Source organism: Gekko japonicus, unplaced genomic scaffold (genome assembly GCF_001447785.1).
Source record: "Gekko japonicus isolate JY-2015 unplaced genomic scaffold, Gekko_japonicus_V1.1 scaffold153, whole genome shotgun sequence".
Classification (NCBI taxonomy): domain Eukaryota; kingdom Metazoa; phylum Chordata; class Lepidosauria; order Squamata; family Gekkonidae; genus Gekko; species Gekko japonicus.
The window spans coordinates 1,256,149-1,273,368 of NW_015175360.1; the positions used below are offsets into that span (position 1 = coordinate 1,256,149).

At 44.1% G+C, this 17,220-nt stretch overlaps 1 protein-coding gene across 1 annotated transcript in view; it reads right to left on the reverse strand.

The window, feature by feature from the left end:
• TRAPPC12 (trafficking protein particle complex 12) overlaps positions 1-17,220 on the reverse strand; it is an 83,335-nt gene that overhangs the window by 35,244 nt on the left and 30,871 nt on the right. The window contains 1 exon segment of the mRNA XM_015425359.1: positions 3,419-3,531. Within this exon segment, the coding sequence (XP_015280845.1) occupies positions 3,419-3,531 (113 nt within the window).

Consider the following 17,220-nt stretch of genomic DNA (forward strand, 5'->3'; position numbering starts at 1 on the left):
AGGTGATGCACTGTATTCTTGGTGCTTGGGGGGGGGGGAAACAGTAGGAGGGCTTCTAGTGTCCTGGCCCCACTGATGGACCTCCTGATGGCACCTGGTATTTTTGGCCACTGTGTGACAGAGAGTTGGACTAGATGGTCCTGACCCAACATTGGCTTCTCTTATGTTCTTATGTGTAAAACAGTGCAATTTCATTATGAGGCATGCTACATAAAGCAATGCAGGGATGGGTATGATACAGAAAATTATTTGGACTACTAACTATCAAGCCTCTGTACCTTTAACTGCACATTTAGCCTTCTACCTGTGATGAAGAATTCCTAAGGTTTTCTCCAGTGTGATGCCTTCTAACAGCCTTTTGGTTCATCACACACCATCCCTTCTTTATTGCTCTGTCCTTTGGCCAAACACCGACTGAATGAGATTCACTCCAGAGCCTATTAAAACCACTCGTGCTTTAATTAGCTAGCAGTTTCTGCTGATCAGCAACATATAAGGGACTCCCTCTCCTGGGAACTGAATGCACGGTTCCTGTGCTTGATCTGAGTGCCTCCTGCACAGCAGAGACTATTTTATACTCCAAGGAGACCATGCATTTCTAGGCATCTAGGCAAGACTCCACATAGTTATTATTGAAATGGCATCATGAACGAACATGGTGCTTTACAGAGTACTGTAAATCAGGGCCATGCCCAGAAGAGCTTATGCTCTGAATTTCAGTAACAGTGGAAACTATAGAGCAGGGAGGGAGAAAGAGGAGAAACAAGGGTAATAGAGGGTGAAAGCATGCAAATGCAATAACGTCTGCTTAGGCTTTGACAGAAGAGAGAGAGAGGTGACACCAATGCTGGACAGAATTCCAGGCAAATGGGATATAGCATAGGGGAAAATGGTGAACTGTTTGAGAGAACAGCCCTCTTGGGCAGGAGTGAAGATCCAGGAACGTCTCAGGAAGTAAGCACAAAAAGGACCCAGCTTGTGGACAACTCAGAAAAGCAGGCGATAAGTGAATTCATGCTGCATGTGGAAGGAGATGTGAAGCCAGAACAAGGATTTGAGGAAGTGTCAGTGTTCTCACATTGTGGTTTGTGTCTGATACAATTATACAGAGGGTCAAGACTGTTCCAAAATGATACAAGTCAGGCACTCCTCTACCCAGAAAGGAAGTAGAGAGCAAAGGAATGTGGTAGAAGCACAGAAGAAGTAGCAATCTCACTACTGAAAACCAGGTCTGAATTTGGGGGGCACCAGAATGTGGTTTCTTGGCAGGCCTCAGTTGTGGATTGGTCCAGCTAATACATTAGTCGTTTCAAGACAATAAAGCAGATAAGCTGCTGCATTGAAGGAATATAGTCAAGAAAAAAGGAAAAACAAATTCCATCACATATTTAAACAGGAATGCTTAAGAGAACTCTTCTGAAACTTGTAAAATCCTGGGTCAAAAACCATAACTGGAGAGCAGGGTGCTGAAATCCACTCAGCCTTCAGTTTCTCCTCACACACATTCTATCCATATGTCTCTAGGTTAGTGCCTGCCAGACTGCTCCTCTTACCAGCATCAGCCTCTAAGTGGTCCCAGCTAGGTTTTCAGCAGAGTGTTTCACAGAGATGAATGGGAAAAATAAATTAATATCCATGCCAATGCTTTTGTTTGCCTGAAGACAATTCCCTACTAGGCTGGCTCACCGGGGCAAGAATATATTGATTTATGTAAGGAAGGCCAGTGGTCCAAATGAAAAAAAAAACAAAAACTTGAACTGAAAAGTCAGGAAAAAATAAGGAGCTTCACTGAGGCTCCTGAAGTGAGGAATGTACAATTCTGATTTTCCTGTGAGGCTTGCTCTGGTAATGCCTATAGGCTACATATTTACTCAGTGGAAAGGATACACCATCTAAAATTCCTCCCCAAAATGGTAACATAGCTACACATTTCAGGAAATGAAATGAAGACTAGGAAAATGTTTCTTTCATCAAGCAGCACAGATTGCAATAACATGTGCATGGCCTCAACAGATCATGGGTGGGATTCTTCAAAGCTGAAGCTCAAGGTGCTTTCACAAGTGATAAGCATCCCCCCTCCACAGTCCCTTTTGACCTAAGAAAAGCGCTGATAGTACAGGACAGAGAGAGAGAGAGACAGAGAAAGGCAGGCTTCAGTGGGGAAAGGGAAGCAGGTGACATCAGCTCCCCTGATTCTTCCACCAGCAGAGCAATGTGACTTCCCCCACTTCCCCCTGGTATCAGGTTTTAGAAGGTCAAAAGGTCCTGTGGGGGGAGGAAAAAGAGGGGAAAGCTCCACATCCCCAAGAGTCTTCCTTTCATACTTTGTAGGATCCAATCACATATAATTGTGTCCAGTGAAAAAACCAATGCCCATTAAAGAGATCATCTGTACAGTACAGAATCAAACAAATCCACAGGCTTGTTTGCTAAATATATAAATTTTGGCCACATCATTCTACTAGATTTGGCTGATAGCTCTTTGGAGTGACAATGAAATTCAGTGGCAAAAAGAATCCATCACGTGTAACTTAGGTGGTTTCTACACAGGGATACACTTGTTCCCTGTTGCTGCTGCAGCTGCTAATACAGCACAGCGGCAACAGGGCTCCTACACAACAAGTTCCCCTAGTAGTATTTTTTAAACCAGTGATTTAATAGTGCTATATTGATATATTGTTATACCAAAATATGCATCAGGCTCTCAGTTCCCAGCTTTCATTTTTTTAAAGAAAGTTAAGTCTTTATCCCATTTCACTGTGCAAATTATGCCTTCCCCTGTGCAGACATGCTTTCCTCCACAAAGAAAGAGGCTACAGACTGACTTTTTTAAAAAATGAAGGCTGCGAATTCAGAGAACCTGATCCATTTTTGGGTATAAATTGCAGAGAAGAAGTGGTTATTGTGGCTGCTTTGCAGGCGGGATCAGGAAAATTCAAATTTTTCCACCCACAGGGCAGCCACCCAGGATTTACTGTGATCTTTCCCAAAACGTCAGAGTAAAGCAGGTTTGTGAAAAACCAGAGGTGCATGATGTTGTAGGGAAGAAGGAACCGACCTCCCCACTTCAAAACCGCATTGATCGTAGGGCAAATAACCCATGCAAAATCAGTCCTAAAGATCATCTCTAGATTGGGTTGTAGGTTAGTCGAAATGGCCCAAAGTAAATAAAATTTAATTCACTGGTTTCAGTGGAAAAGATCTGCAGATATGGAGACAAGTCCTAATTCAACTGGTCTGAATAGGAGTAGTTCCTCTGAAGCCTACCTCACCTTGTTGGAGTATTATTTGAATGTACCTACATGGATTCAATACGAAAGTGAAGCTCTGATGTTCAGTTTTAGCCCTGGAAGATGCTCGGCATACAAACAACACAATACGGTTGCTTAAGAGTTGACCATCTAGACAAAGCTTTTACCTTTGTGCAGATTGTTTCCATATTGTGCAGCCTATCAAGCGACTCCTGAGGATTTCCTAGATACTGCTGAAGTTCAGCATGCAAAATCCTCATGGAGAAAGGAACCATGGAACCTAGAAAAGTAATAGAAGGTATTTTCAAGTAAAATCTCTGCCTGATCTCCCCTGGAAAAAAAAACAGCAGCTTAGAAGGGCATATTCTATAGCACTGTGTGCCTGTTGACCTCCCGCCCCAAACTTTGCTTTCCCCAGGTACCACCTCCAAATCTCCAAGAATTTCCTAAGCCAGAGTTGGCAACACTATGAAACATATAAGGATAGCACATCAGATGTCTGGACAGTAATCTGTATGTGTCTGTCTCTCTCTCACACCCCCATAGTCCCTCCCTCTTTATTACTGCAATTGACCAATTCATTTCTTACATCAGCCTCTAAAAGCAAGACATAAATTATCCAAGCAGGTAATGAGCAAATGAAATCAGGTGTTATGTAGCTGTGGTCTCCATTTTAGTTGGAGAATTTCAAATGCAATACAGACCCTATTTAGATGTAATATTATCCCCTGGTATTTCCCAAGCCTGAATGAAACAAGGAACTATTTCCAAATTCTATACACATGGAAATCAGGTTGTCAGCCCGAGATGCTGCTTTTACTTAGAGAATCATGAAGAACTGCAGGTCTGTAGCAGTCATTAGAGGTCACCAATTCTACCGTCTTTTAGGAAAGAGGCAGCCTTCATCTAAAACATTGCTGACAGCTATCTGCATTGTTTTAAAATCCCCCAAAGCTTAACATTTTTATCATAAGCTTATTACAGTTCTCTCATACTAAGCTGTGGCACTCAGAACTGCAAACCAAAAAGTACTCAGGCTCAAAAAACAAATACTACCTGGACCTGATCCAGTGGAAGTTAATCATGATTAAGTCCCACTGAAACCTCTGCAAGAGAATAAAACAGATATTGGATGATGAAGTGAGCTTTTGAAGTTACAACTATCCCCCGTTTGATTGTGCTATTACAAATTATTATTATTATTATTATTATTATTATTATTATTATTATTATTATTATTAATTAAAATAAAAGGTTAAAAACCAGATTTAAAAAGTCCAAGACAGGCATCTCCAGAATTTATATCCCAGTTCCGGACTGTCTGGCTACTTCTGGGCAGGGGAGAGGAAGCACAAGCTCAGAATTGGAGGGGGGGAGGAGAGAAGAGGGTGCCAGCCACAACAGAGGACTGTTGCTGTCCTCAGCCAGAAGCCTGGCGTAACATCTCTGCCTTACAGGCCCTGCGGAACTGCATAAGATCCCGCACGGCCCTGATGGTATTAGGCAGAGAGTTCCACCAGGTTGGGGGCAGGACTGAAAAGGCCCTGGATCTGTCAAGGACAGCAGGACGTCTTTGGGGCCAGGGATCAGCAGCAGGTTATCTGCAGAGTGCAAAACTCTCCTGGGGACATACCAGAGGAGACGGTCCCGAAGATACGTTGGTCCCAGACTGCCCAGGGCCTTAAAAGTCAACACCAAACCCCTGAACCTGACTCTGTATTCCACTGGAAGCCAGTGTAGCTGGCACAGCACAGGTTGAATATGTGCCATCCATGACATTCCCATCAGGACTTGTGCCACCTCATTCTGGATCAGATGGAGCCCCCGGGGAAGTCTCAAGGGTAGGCCAGTGTACAGTGAGTTACAGTAATCAAGTCTGGAGATGACCGTTGCATGGATTACCATGGCTAGGTCAGGGCATGTTAGGAAAGGAGCCAGTTGCTGAGCCTGGCAAAGATGGAAGAATGCCAGCTTGTTAACGTGCAAGACTAGGACCTCCATGCTTAAGGAGGCATCCAAAATCACATCCAAGCTTTCGACAGATGGCCTCTCTTTATAGTAATAACCAGGGCTTTTTTTTGTAGAAAAAGCCCAGCAGGAACTCATTAGCATAACTGACCACACCCAACAGCAGAAACTTATTATCTTATTAGGCCACACCCCTGACAGCACAGGTCATTAGCATATGAGGCCACACCCCTGTGTTACCAGAAGTGTGCTCATCCAGCCACACCCACCTTTTGCTTCTTATTCTGTTTACCTTGTTTGTTGTCAAAACCCAGGGCCTTTTTTTGTAGCAGGAACTCCTTTGCATGTTAGGCCACACACCCCTAAAGTAGCCAATCCTAATGCGTTTCCGCTGTTGGGTGTGGCCTATTATGCTAATGAGTTCCTGCTGGGCGTGGCCAACTCGGGAGCCAACCGGAGCTCCATTCCTGCCCCAAAATAGTCCTGGTAATAACCCACCCCCACTGCCCTTCTTCTGTTCGTAAGCTTATGTATTTAAAATTCTGCCCACTGATTTGAACACGTCATGCCATCTGATAGATATGATCTTAGGATGGCTATTTCTACAAAAAAATAACTGATCCATAGGCTTTATAGCAACCATGCTCAAAGTCTGGAAAATGAAAAACAAACAAACCTTCAACTGTAGTCTAGTGAGTTGTCTACAAGCCCAGTGTTATTCCCTTTCCCACTGGCCTATGCAATTCTCGTAATTCCAGCAGGGTAACCTTAGTTTGTGGCAGCCAAAACCCAAAAAGAATGCATTTACAGTGGTGTAAACTTTCATAAGCCAGAAGCAATGAAGTCAGGTGGGGTAACCTTAGTTTGTGGCAGCCAAAACCAAAAAGAATGCATTTGCAGTGGTGTAAACTTTCACAAGCCAGAAGCGATGAAGTCAGGTGGCATGCTGATGAAGGCTTTCACGGCTGGAGCTCACTAGTTACTGTTGATTTTCCGTGTTGTGTGGCCGTTTTCTTGGCATTGTAGAACCTGACGTTTCGCCAGTAACTGTGACTGGCATCCTCAGACAACTAGTCAGGTGGCATGAACTGTTCAACTCAGTGGGCAGAATTTTAAATACACAAGATTATGAACAGAGGAAGGGCAGTGGGGGTGGGTTCTTACTATTAAGAGAGGCCATAAGGCCTGGCTTTCCAAGACACACATGTATTACTTTATAGTACAGGAACTAGAGTCAAGTACACTAGCACCTCAGAGACTAACAAGATTTTCGGGGTATAAGCTTTCGACAGTCATAGCTCCTTTCATCAGAAGCTGGATTACCGGACTCAAACCTAGCTCTTCTACTGCAGATCAACAGAGCTACCCTCCTGAAACCTCATTACAGTACAAAACAATGATGGAAAGAAAAGATTCAGTCAAAAGATTTACAATCCAGTCAGAGTGGAGATGCAATAGTCCCAACTGCAGATGAATTGGCAAAGTCGGGTGAACCTGAATAGTGCGCAGAAACCTGTAAGGATGGAAACTTGTAAGGATCCTCTTCCCCTGAATAAATCTGAGGCCCTTTTAATGAGACGATGAAATGAAGCCCATGTCCTTATAGTGAACCATGTATTACAGTAAAGAAACTATTATAATTCCCACAGCTGCATTCCTCAGGAATGAACTATATACTTCCTGAAGAACAGTATGATGGGGGGAGGGACTCTTAATCTTAAAGTACATTGGTGGGCATGAAGAGAGATGGACTTGTAAGACAAAGACAACAAATGTGTATGTGCTGAAAGGTCATTTCATGACAATTCAGAATTAGGGAAGACACACACACTACAGTGTGAACATCCAAGAATATGTGAAGTTAGATATGATCTTAAGGCTGGCTATTTCTAGAAAAAAATAACTGATCCATAGGCTTTATAGTAACCATTTCCAAAGACTGGAAAATCAAAAACAAACAAACCTTCAAACTGTAGTCTAGTGAGTTGTCTACAAGCCCAGTGCTATTCTCTTTCCCACTGACCTATGCAATTCTGGAATGCTTTCTTAACCCACCTAAAAACCAAGAGGTGCAACCTCTTCTGTATCCCCACAGCAGTCCATTTACTCTTTTCTTCCTACCTCTTTTAGGCAGAGGGTTTTTAATTACATTGCTATCCTGTTTGTCTTCTCTGTGGCCTGTTACAACTTTCATTCCATAGACAGATGGATATTCCCCAAGCCACAGAGAAAATATGGCTCAGCTAGCCCTGAAACTGGTTATTAAGCAAACTTAATGATCCTATATGCTTCCTGCACAGAAGGCCACCCATTAGTATAGAGGTTAGCGTGCAATGGAAATCCATAACCCCATCACAAAGATGTAGAATCAGAACTAAGCCTACAGCTTTATTTGCAGCGCAGTGAATGAAGTTGGCAGCCAACCGGCCCTGAAGTCAATTTCTTGAAGAGTTTATTACCTGGCTCACTTCAGTTTCTGAGGGAGGCTTCTTGATTGTAATTTTAACAGAAACCAAGGATGGTACAGAAATGGTAGTGCCATACATTGGGGAAGGGTTAACATCTGAGCTCTTGCAAGGTTCAGAGCCCAGAAGCTTTACGATGTTTTTAAAAAGGATAGGAGAGGCTGGTGGTTAAGAGTCCCCAGGAAGTATCAGTGGTAAGTGGTAACTTACTAAGAATAGGGACGCCAGCCTCCATGTGGGACTTGGGGATCCCCCTGAATTACAGCTCATCTGCAGACCACAGAGATCAGTTCCCCTGGAGAAAATGGATGCTTTGGAGGGCAGACTCTGTGGCATTGTACCCCACTGAGGTCACTGTTCTGTCCTGCCCAGGCTCCTTCCCCAAATTGCCAGGATTTCCCTCACCTAGATCTGGCAACCCTATTCCCCATCCTCCGCTAGAGACGAGGGGGGGCAATTCTAACTAGGAAGAAAAAAAGACCCCCCCCCAAAAAAATGAGCAACTACCAGGGCTTTTCCCTCCCCATTGAAGTTGTATAAAACACATTTTAATACCAGACAACACTGATAGAGTATAATTTTCCTGAAGTACTAAATTTTGTTACCTGCACTGCAGGGAAAGTGGTATAAGTGTTCAGTAACTGGAAAGTCACAATTTTATTGCAGTGTATTTAGAGGCTATACTTCTTTGTTGAGGTCAAGAAAGCTCAGTGACTTTTCCTTCACAGGGTGATAATCACACAGATGCATTTAATATCTCAAGACTAAAATAGACAAGAAAGATATCTCTGTTATCTACGTCATTGGACTTTTCTAGACTTTCATAACCCACTTTGAGTTTGGGAAAAGTGGAATACATATTTTAAACAAAATAAATTAATAAAGCCCCAGTCTGATTTGCCTATCTACATGGTTCCCGAACAGCACTGTTTTGCAGGCTGTATTAGAGGAGGAGGAAAGGGCTTGAAGTAAGGCAGATGGTGGTGAACCTTTGTAGTCAAGAGGCTGCAAGGTAACCTGCATGTGATTATCATGGTGGCTGGGCAGGGTTAAGGACTTAAAGGGCTCCAGAAGCAACACAGTCAAGTTTCATGGGGAGAGACAAGGCTGAAAAAGGGAGAAAATACTAAGCGGCAACATGACACTTGGGAATCCTATATATATATAAAAGCACAACATATTGGCACTTTCAATGAGCTCCATCAGCCATTGGCCGATCAACTGCCACTCAAGAGTACTTGCATGCCATTGGCTGGGTACTGGATCTGCTCCTATCCCCTGCCCACTGCCAGCCTGGCCACTTCTCTAACAAAATAAAGTGCCAAAATGGCTGCTTCTCCTGACAAAGACACTTCTCCTACTTGGCTTCTGTGGGGCTAACTTTCCCCTCAGTAGCTGTTGCTAGGCAACCAAGCTTGGTTCTGTCAGTAAAAAGGTAAAGGCAGGAGGCCCATTCCAGACATACTTTGGCCTTGGTGGGGAACTCATTGGGTCCAGTCCTGACTAGGCTTGCCAGCTCCAGGTTGGGAAATTCCTGGATATTTTGTGGTAGAGTCTACAGAAGCCAGAGTTTGGGGAGGGGAGAGGCCTCAACTGAACAGAATGCCATAGAATTTTATTTTCTCCTGAGGAACCATTGCTGCCAATCTCCAGGTGAGGGCTGGAGATCACTCAGAATTAAAACTGCTCTCCAGATGCCAGAGATCAGTTCCCTTGGAGAAGACTGCTGCTTTGCAGGGTGGACTCTGTGTCATTATACCCCGCTGAGGTCGCTTCCCTCCTGCTTGGGTCTCCACTGCGGAGAAAGACTGTACTTTTCCTAGGTAAAGGCTGCAGGTGGGTGGGGAGATGGAAAGTTGAAGTCACGGGGCAGATAATGATATGGTGATGGTTGGCTGGGAAGGAGATAGGGTTGCCAACTCCAGGTTGGGAAATTTCTAGAGATTTGGGGAGTGGCGCCTGGAGAGGGTGGAGTTTGAGGAGGGGTGGGACTTCAGATAGATACACTGCCATAAGGTCCACCCTCCAAACCAGCCATTTCCTCCTGGGGAGCCATTGTTGTCAATCTCCAGGTGATTAACCCAAAGAGTGATTAACACAAGGAATTCACTGCCACAGGAGGTGGTGGTGACTACAAGCATGGATGGCTTCAAGAGGGAATTAGATAAACATATGGAGCAGAGGTCCATCAGTGGCTATTAGCCACAGGATATAGATAGGTTCTCTCAGTCTGGGGCAAGTGATGCACTGTATTCTTGGTGCTTGGGGGGGGCTTCTAGTGTCCTGGCCCCACTGATGGACCTCCTGATGGCACCTGGTATTTTGGGCCACTGTGCGACAGAGTGTTGGACTGGATGGGCCATTGGCCTGATCCAGCATTGGCTTCTCTTATGTTCTTATGAGATCACTCAGAATTAGAACTGCTCTCCAGATGGCAGAGATCAGTTCCCCAGAGAAAATGGTGGACTTTGTGTCATTACACCCTGCTGAGGTCACCACAGCAAATTGACACTGAGTGCCCAAGGTCAGGGCACCCGCCCAGAGCCTCTTTGTAGAGCTTGTTGTATTTATTTCCAAAAGGGGCCTTATTCCTAGTCTTCAATAAAGCATCATCGTCTCTAAACATAAAAAGCAACCCCCCCCAAAAAAAGGCAGACACAGGAAGTGCTGACTTTGAAGATTTAACCAACTTGAGAGACAGAGAGTGGAGGAACACTCAATCAGAATCTTGGTCTAAACAATAAAAACTTTGGTTGATTCTGCATCTGATTTATAATCCACTCTTTGTTGTGGAAGCAGTTCCATTTTGGCTTGGGATCTTGATAGCATTCTGCATCTAATCCACAGTTGTTGTTTAAAAAGATAAAATGAGACAACAAAAGGACAGAGGACTGCCATCTGGTGGATATCTACGCAAATTCATGAGTGGTAAGAAAAAACAGAGAGTGGTGAAGGAGGGAACATCAAAGGAATTGCATCAGGTAGTTACATATTGTAGACAGCGAATGGGTGATGGGGAGGAGCAAAACCATATCCAAATAACCCAAGGAGATGCCATGGTGAGCACAGAGTCACCACTAGATGGCAATAAAATGATACAGAAGCTCAAAAATGAACCGATGCACAAGAAGACTGGGAGCGCCATGCAATGCAGAGTGAAATCTGTGTTCCACCGTGGGTTTGGAGATACAATGATGGGAAGGATGAATGCAGAATCTCCCTTTGATTTGCTTCTCTCTGACTCCCCCACATTGTTTCTCATCAAAGACCCTTCTTTCAGCTTCTCCTCACTGAGAATTAGAAAGCCAGGCCAAAAGGAACTCATATGAGACAACCCATTCCTATAGAAAAGGGGTGCAGAGAAATCATCTATCCCCCCATGTGGTTCTCTCTAAATCCCAGGAGGCAGAGGCACAGAGCCTCCCAACTAAAAATCTTTTCAAGAGTGTGAACCTGAAGATACAAACAAAGAAAGAAGAATCCATGGACAATTATTATTTTTAATATGCAAATTGAAGGTAGCCATAAGCATAATAAAAAGGAATTAGGTAGGGCCTATGCTCATTCCCACTATACCCCCAATAACAAACAAAGCCAAATACTGTATCACAAACCCACTTCCCAATCTCTCTTGATATTTCCAAACATTAGTCCTGAAAAATAATGTTATGAAACAATAGAGATGTTTGCCATTCCATTAATTAAGCGTGTGTAAGAACACGCATGCACACACACACACTCTTACTTGGCTCAGTTTAGTTTCTAGGGGAGCCTCAGAAACTATGTATATGTGCATTTGTAGATATAGAGATATTCATGCTACAACAAAACTGCGACAGAAACATGCTCCTCTTGGAACTGCTTGAAATGAACTTGAAACAAACACCAAAAAAAAGGCTGTTATGTGAAAGCCGGAATGATGAAGAGTAAACAGAGGAATGTTTTACAGTGTGGTGATCAAAAATGCTGACGAGGAGAGATTTAAAGGCTAGACAAAAACCTGACAGCGTCAGATGCATCGGTAAATCTCCGTCAATGTGACTTGCTCAGTGAGACCTAGGGTTATGAGGTACAAAGTATCATCATGGAGGACAAAACCTACACTCAGGATGCTTATAATAAATGAGATGCATCAGTCAGAGTCTACGAGATACATTATGTATGTTCACAGATATTTCTCATAGCAGTGATAAGTTGTAGGTTAAAAAAATCACAAAGATTTTAAATGCTTTTTGCAAGGGTTGGCTGGGTTTCTGGATTTTTGTGCAACATCTAGAATATCTAGAATATCACAGCACTAACTATGAGTCCCTTCAGACATTCAACACTGACAAAGGAATGCTCTCAAACCTCGCTGGGGCTTTTGCATCTTGTGCTTCTATTGTCACATCTGAAGGGAGCCTTGAGCATGAGCCACACTTCTGAGGTGTGTACAGACCAGACTGCGTACCCCTGCTGCCCTGAAGCTCCTTTTTGGACTTAGCAGCTGGAAGCACAGCAGCACTTCCCATGCTCTATGAAGCTGCTCTGAAAGAGGGAGTTCTTGATGAGCAAAAGGTATCCTGTCAAGCAGGGGAAGACAGGCTGCCTGTTGTAAGGGCCCACGGGGATACGATGCAGCCTCTATGGGCTCCGTTCACAAAACGGACCCTTTGTACCTCTTATGTGCAATTCCTTTAAATGGCCTGCCTAGAAAAAGCACCTCCAAGTACAGTGCTTTACTCTTCTCTGACAACAGTGAATTGCTGCAGTTACAGGGTGAGGAAACAAAAGGGATGCACTGGAGATGCTGCTGGACTGGACTCGGGGACTTCGGCTATTCCAAATTAAGCCAGCCTTGCTTGCCAAGCCCTGTCCTGTACATTTCCTGGTCATATGAAGAAAAGGAAGCTGCCTTACAAGAGTCAGACCATTGCTCTATTCGCTCTGGTAGTGGCTCTGCAGCTAAAAGGTAATTCAAATCAGTTTCTGCCTGATCCTTTTAAGTGGAGAAGATGGGGACTGAACCAAGGACCTTCTGTATGCAAAGCACTGGACCATGGCCTCTCCCCAAAGAGGAACAAGAGAACCCTGGTCAATGCATCATCACACACACACACATATTTCTTTTTAAAGAAAAAAGGGCGAGGGGAATTCCTTCCATCTTTACCACTCCATTTTTAAAATTCCTCGTCCTATAGGAGTTTAAAAAATTCACATGAAAGATGGGGCAGCAAATCTCTCTACGGCTGATCTGCATACCAGGGCTGGAAGTAAATTTGGCTCTTTTGGTCGATGGTAAGTGTGAACATGGCTCTCCATGAGATATGGAGTGAGTACCACTGCTTTAAACAAAGGAGAAACAGGTTGGATAAGGAAGCAATCATTAATTTAAAACAACTTGAGGTAGATGTGAGAAGACAGTGACTATTTATAGGAAGTTATGTGTAGCCTAACCTGTCCCTTCCCCTCAACACACAGACACATAAGAAAACCAACCAGCCAAAACAGTAATTCTGACTCCATTTTTATGATTAGACGCCAGACGCATAAACCACAAGTAACACAGAGCCCCCCACCTCACAAAATAAACTTCATTTTCCTTGGCTGAATCCTTCAGTCTCCAAGCTGAGAGCGGTAAGCAGTGGATGGGAAATGAGCGGCAAGGGTCCAGCAGAGAACAATGGGAAGCATTAATGGGACAGAAGAGCCAAGGAACAAGGGAGAGAGCAGAAAGAACACAAGTATCCCTACCTAGAGGTAGCAAAGATTACACTGGCTGAAGAAATCAGCAGAGCGAGAGTGCCAGCGTTAGGTGACAGGCTTTGGCTCAGTGGTAGAACATCTGCTTAGTATGCAGAAGGCCACATATTCAAACCCTGGCCCCTCCAGCTAAAAGGATCAGATAGCAGGTGATCTGAAAGACCTCTGCCGAGACCCTGGAGAGCTGCTGCCAGTCAGGGTAGACAAACCTGACCTTGATAGCCTAATGGTCTAACTCGGTATAAGCCAGAATGCTTTCAATGCAGGGTTCTGCCGTGATACAGCAATATACACCACCAGCATTAACAACAGAGACCATACAGGATAACAAGAAATGGATGCAGTCTATGTTTACGAAACAAAAAGCAACGGTAAATAGAATGATTCTGCATCATGGTGAGGAGCTGACTATGAGGATTTCCAATGCAGAAATTTGCATTTGGAAATAAAACAGTAACACATATTCCAACAGCAGGTACGAACGTAGGTTGTCAGTGTTTGACAGGCAGCCACTAGAGGGGGAACATAACACATTTTTCAAGTGTTTCCTGGCAACTCTGCATATGGAAAGAAAAATATTTTCTATTATTTCTTCCCTCTTATCTCTGCTCATCCCCTTGTGTCATAATTACTTGTTTTACCAAAGCACAGTCACAACTACAGTTATTTCAAACATTTTTAAAAGTAATTTTTTAAAGGGTGGGATGAAATAGAGGGTGGTTTAAAATGATCAATGCTTTTGAGACTCTGAAACAGACGGGACAAGTGCAGGAATGTACATTGTGTTTAAAGGCCAGTGTTCCAATTCACATCCCTGTAACAGCAGCTGTATAACTTGACAGCTGGTCTATCCTACATACAATCTGACGCCAGTATCAGAATTCTAAAACAGGACCCCAAATTCCTGTGTGTGTACATAGGCGTAAAAATTCTTCTACTAGCTTAACAGAGCACCTCAGTGACCAGCAACTGGCTGACACTGTTTTGAAATAATCGCAGCACGTGGGAGAGAGAACATTGGAGCGGCAGGCAGGTGGTGCTTCTTCTGTATACTCCACTGCTACTTCCAGACTGCAAATGACAGGTAGTCTCTGAGCTGTACTTTCACAGCCCTAAATATGCTTTTTAAAAGTTGCCCCTGGAATTGTGGATGCAAGGCAAATACATATGCAGAGAAGTTAGGAAGAGGATCTTTATTTCTGTACTTACTCCAAACTGTTACAAGAAAAGCTATGTGTGTGATATGACTCAATATGCATACAATTTGCTTTTAGTTTTCCTGCAGAAATTCAAAATGTTCTGTTCCAGTTATTGTGGTCTAGACAGCCATAGCAGGATATGTAACCACTGAGCACTGAAGGAGTAGCATATCTGGAGAGCAATGTTCCCTCTAAGCTGTAGAGTCTTGTCAGCAAAAATTCTACCTTGTGAGCTTCTGGCATTAAACTTGTGAGTGAGCCATTTGGCTGCTGCATAAAATAGTTTGCTCTGGAGCCATCCTTCCTGAGCTAAGACAAAAATGTGTGAGCCGGAGGCTAAAAAACTGTGAGCTAGCTCACACTAACTCAGCTTAGAGGGAACACTGCTGGAGAGAGAGAGAAACAGTGACCAGAGTCCTCAAGGAAGCATGAGTATGGCAGAAAGTATGATTTCCCAAATTTTGGAAGTCCCACAATGGATAAAACGTTTCTTCTTATACACAGTGAAATCCCGGGTATTGCCTATATGGTGTTGTCATCTAATTGTATTATACATTGATGGCTGCACCAGAGAAATTTGTAGTCTAGGTTCTCTCCCCACCCCCACCCAAAATCTCAAGCTTAGGGGTCCCCAACCTTGTTGAGCTTGTGGGTATTACCGAAAGTACTAGAACAGGTAGTGGGTACCACCACAACATGGCTGCTGTGGTGGTGGGGAGCCAACCACAAAATGGCTTCCAGGGCAGGAAGGTCAATCAGAAAATGTTAGGTTCCAATCCAAGCATAGTCCTATGCTGGATGTACTGGTTTCTGAATGGGTCCTTGCAGGCAGAGATTTCTTCTAGGTTCTCCTGAAGCATCTCCAGGTTTAATGAGGTGGTAGAAAGCCAGGACTGCCTCTTGGTTTCGGAGAAGGATGATGAAAAGTACTGAGTTTGACGCATGGAGAACTTGGACTACAACATGCGTTAAGACGTGTTTATTGTACTTCACAACAAGACAAGGAAAAACGGCCCTGTAAGGCCACCTACCGTGTTTCCCCGAAAATAAGACACTGTCTTATATTTATTTTTTCTCAAGAAGACACACTAGGGCTTATACCGCAAATGCATAGAAATCCTGCTAGGGCTTATTTTTGGGGTAGGTCTTATTTTTGGGGAAACAGGGTATATACACTCCACCCGGCACACCTCTGGCCCCATGGGAGGATTTGAATTTCCCGCCAAGCGTGCTATTGGTGGACTCAAGGTGGACTAGGATCCTAGGTCCCCTTTGAGTTTGGGGACCAAGCTCCTGCTTTAGCCGCAGACCCTTGGTGGTAGTCCGTGTACATAACAGAAGGAAGGGAAGGCATATTAGCAGGCACCATGTTGTGGATTAGTGCTCTAACCCCTAAGGCTAGCTTTGGAACACTGAGGACTGTATGTCACAAAGTGCTTGAGTTTCAAGAGAGTAGGCAAATATTGAAGGATGCTCAAGAACTCTGAGTTGAGGATTTTAAGGTTGTTGGGTTTTTTTTGCTGTATTAGGTAAGGAAACAATACTCTGGAAACAATGGAATCATAGATCTTACAGCAGTTTCAAGCAAGACTGCATGCATCTTTCTTCAGTTAAGCGAAGAAACACAAATGCCCTGAGATGCTTCCTCATACATACTATATACCGCCACCAACACACAGCTAGCATTTAAGTTTTTTGTCCTTAACAAAGTCCTTCAGCCTGGTCATTTGTTGCCATGTTAGCTTGTAAGGTTATGATGTTTTCCACCAAAATTCATTGTTAAAAGTCTATTTTGGTTAGACATAGGTCTCATCTCCCTGTGTATACTCCTTACATGAAATTTTAGATGTTTGGATTCAGAAGACCAATTGATATCCTTAGGTGCCAGCTGACATATTATACTGGCTTTAATGAGAGATTACATGGTAATCATATTTCTTTGCTTCTTTAAAATCCTGAAGGAACATTCATTCACAGCAGGAACATCTCCTTGACAGAAGGAAAGAGTTGTTTCTGGCCAGGCTTCTCTTCACTTCCGTCAAACTCCTACACCAACCCGACTTCCGGTTGATGGCGGCACGCTCACGGACTCACCCCCCGGACCTCCCGGGGGTGTCTCCGTGCTCTGGCAGAGGGAGGGGGTGAGCAGGCTCGTTAACCCCCCCAGGGGCCCGGCGAAGGGTCCCTGGCCAAGGAGCTTTGAGGGGGTAGCTTTGATGGCTGAATGCCAGAGAATCGAGGCTCCCCCTTGCTCCAGTGGTTCGTCCAGCCGAGAGACCGAATGGTACAAGTGAAGCTAACCGGGTCAAGCGTAGGAGATCGGGCGTCAGAAATTATGAATGTAGCGGGGTCGGAAGACCAACTATGAACGTGAGTCAACTGAGATAAGATTTTTAAAAGAAAAGACGCTCCCTACCCGACACGGCGGAACGGCAGAAGCGAGCGGGGGAGGGACGCCTCCCATGCGTAAATCACTGAGCAAAAGGGAGGGGGAGCAGAAGAATAAACGTGTGATTGCCCAGAAGTACTCACCCAATCGAGCTATACAATTAAGCGCATATTCAGAGACTTTAAAAAGTTTTCGTGAAAGTAAAC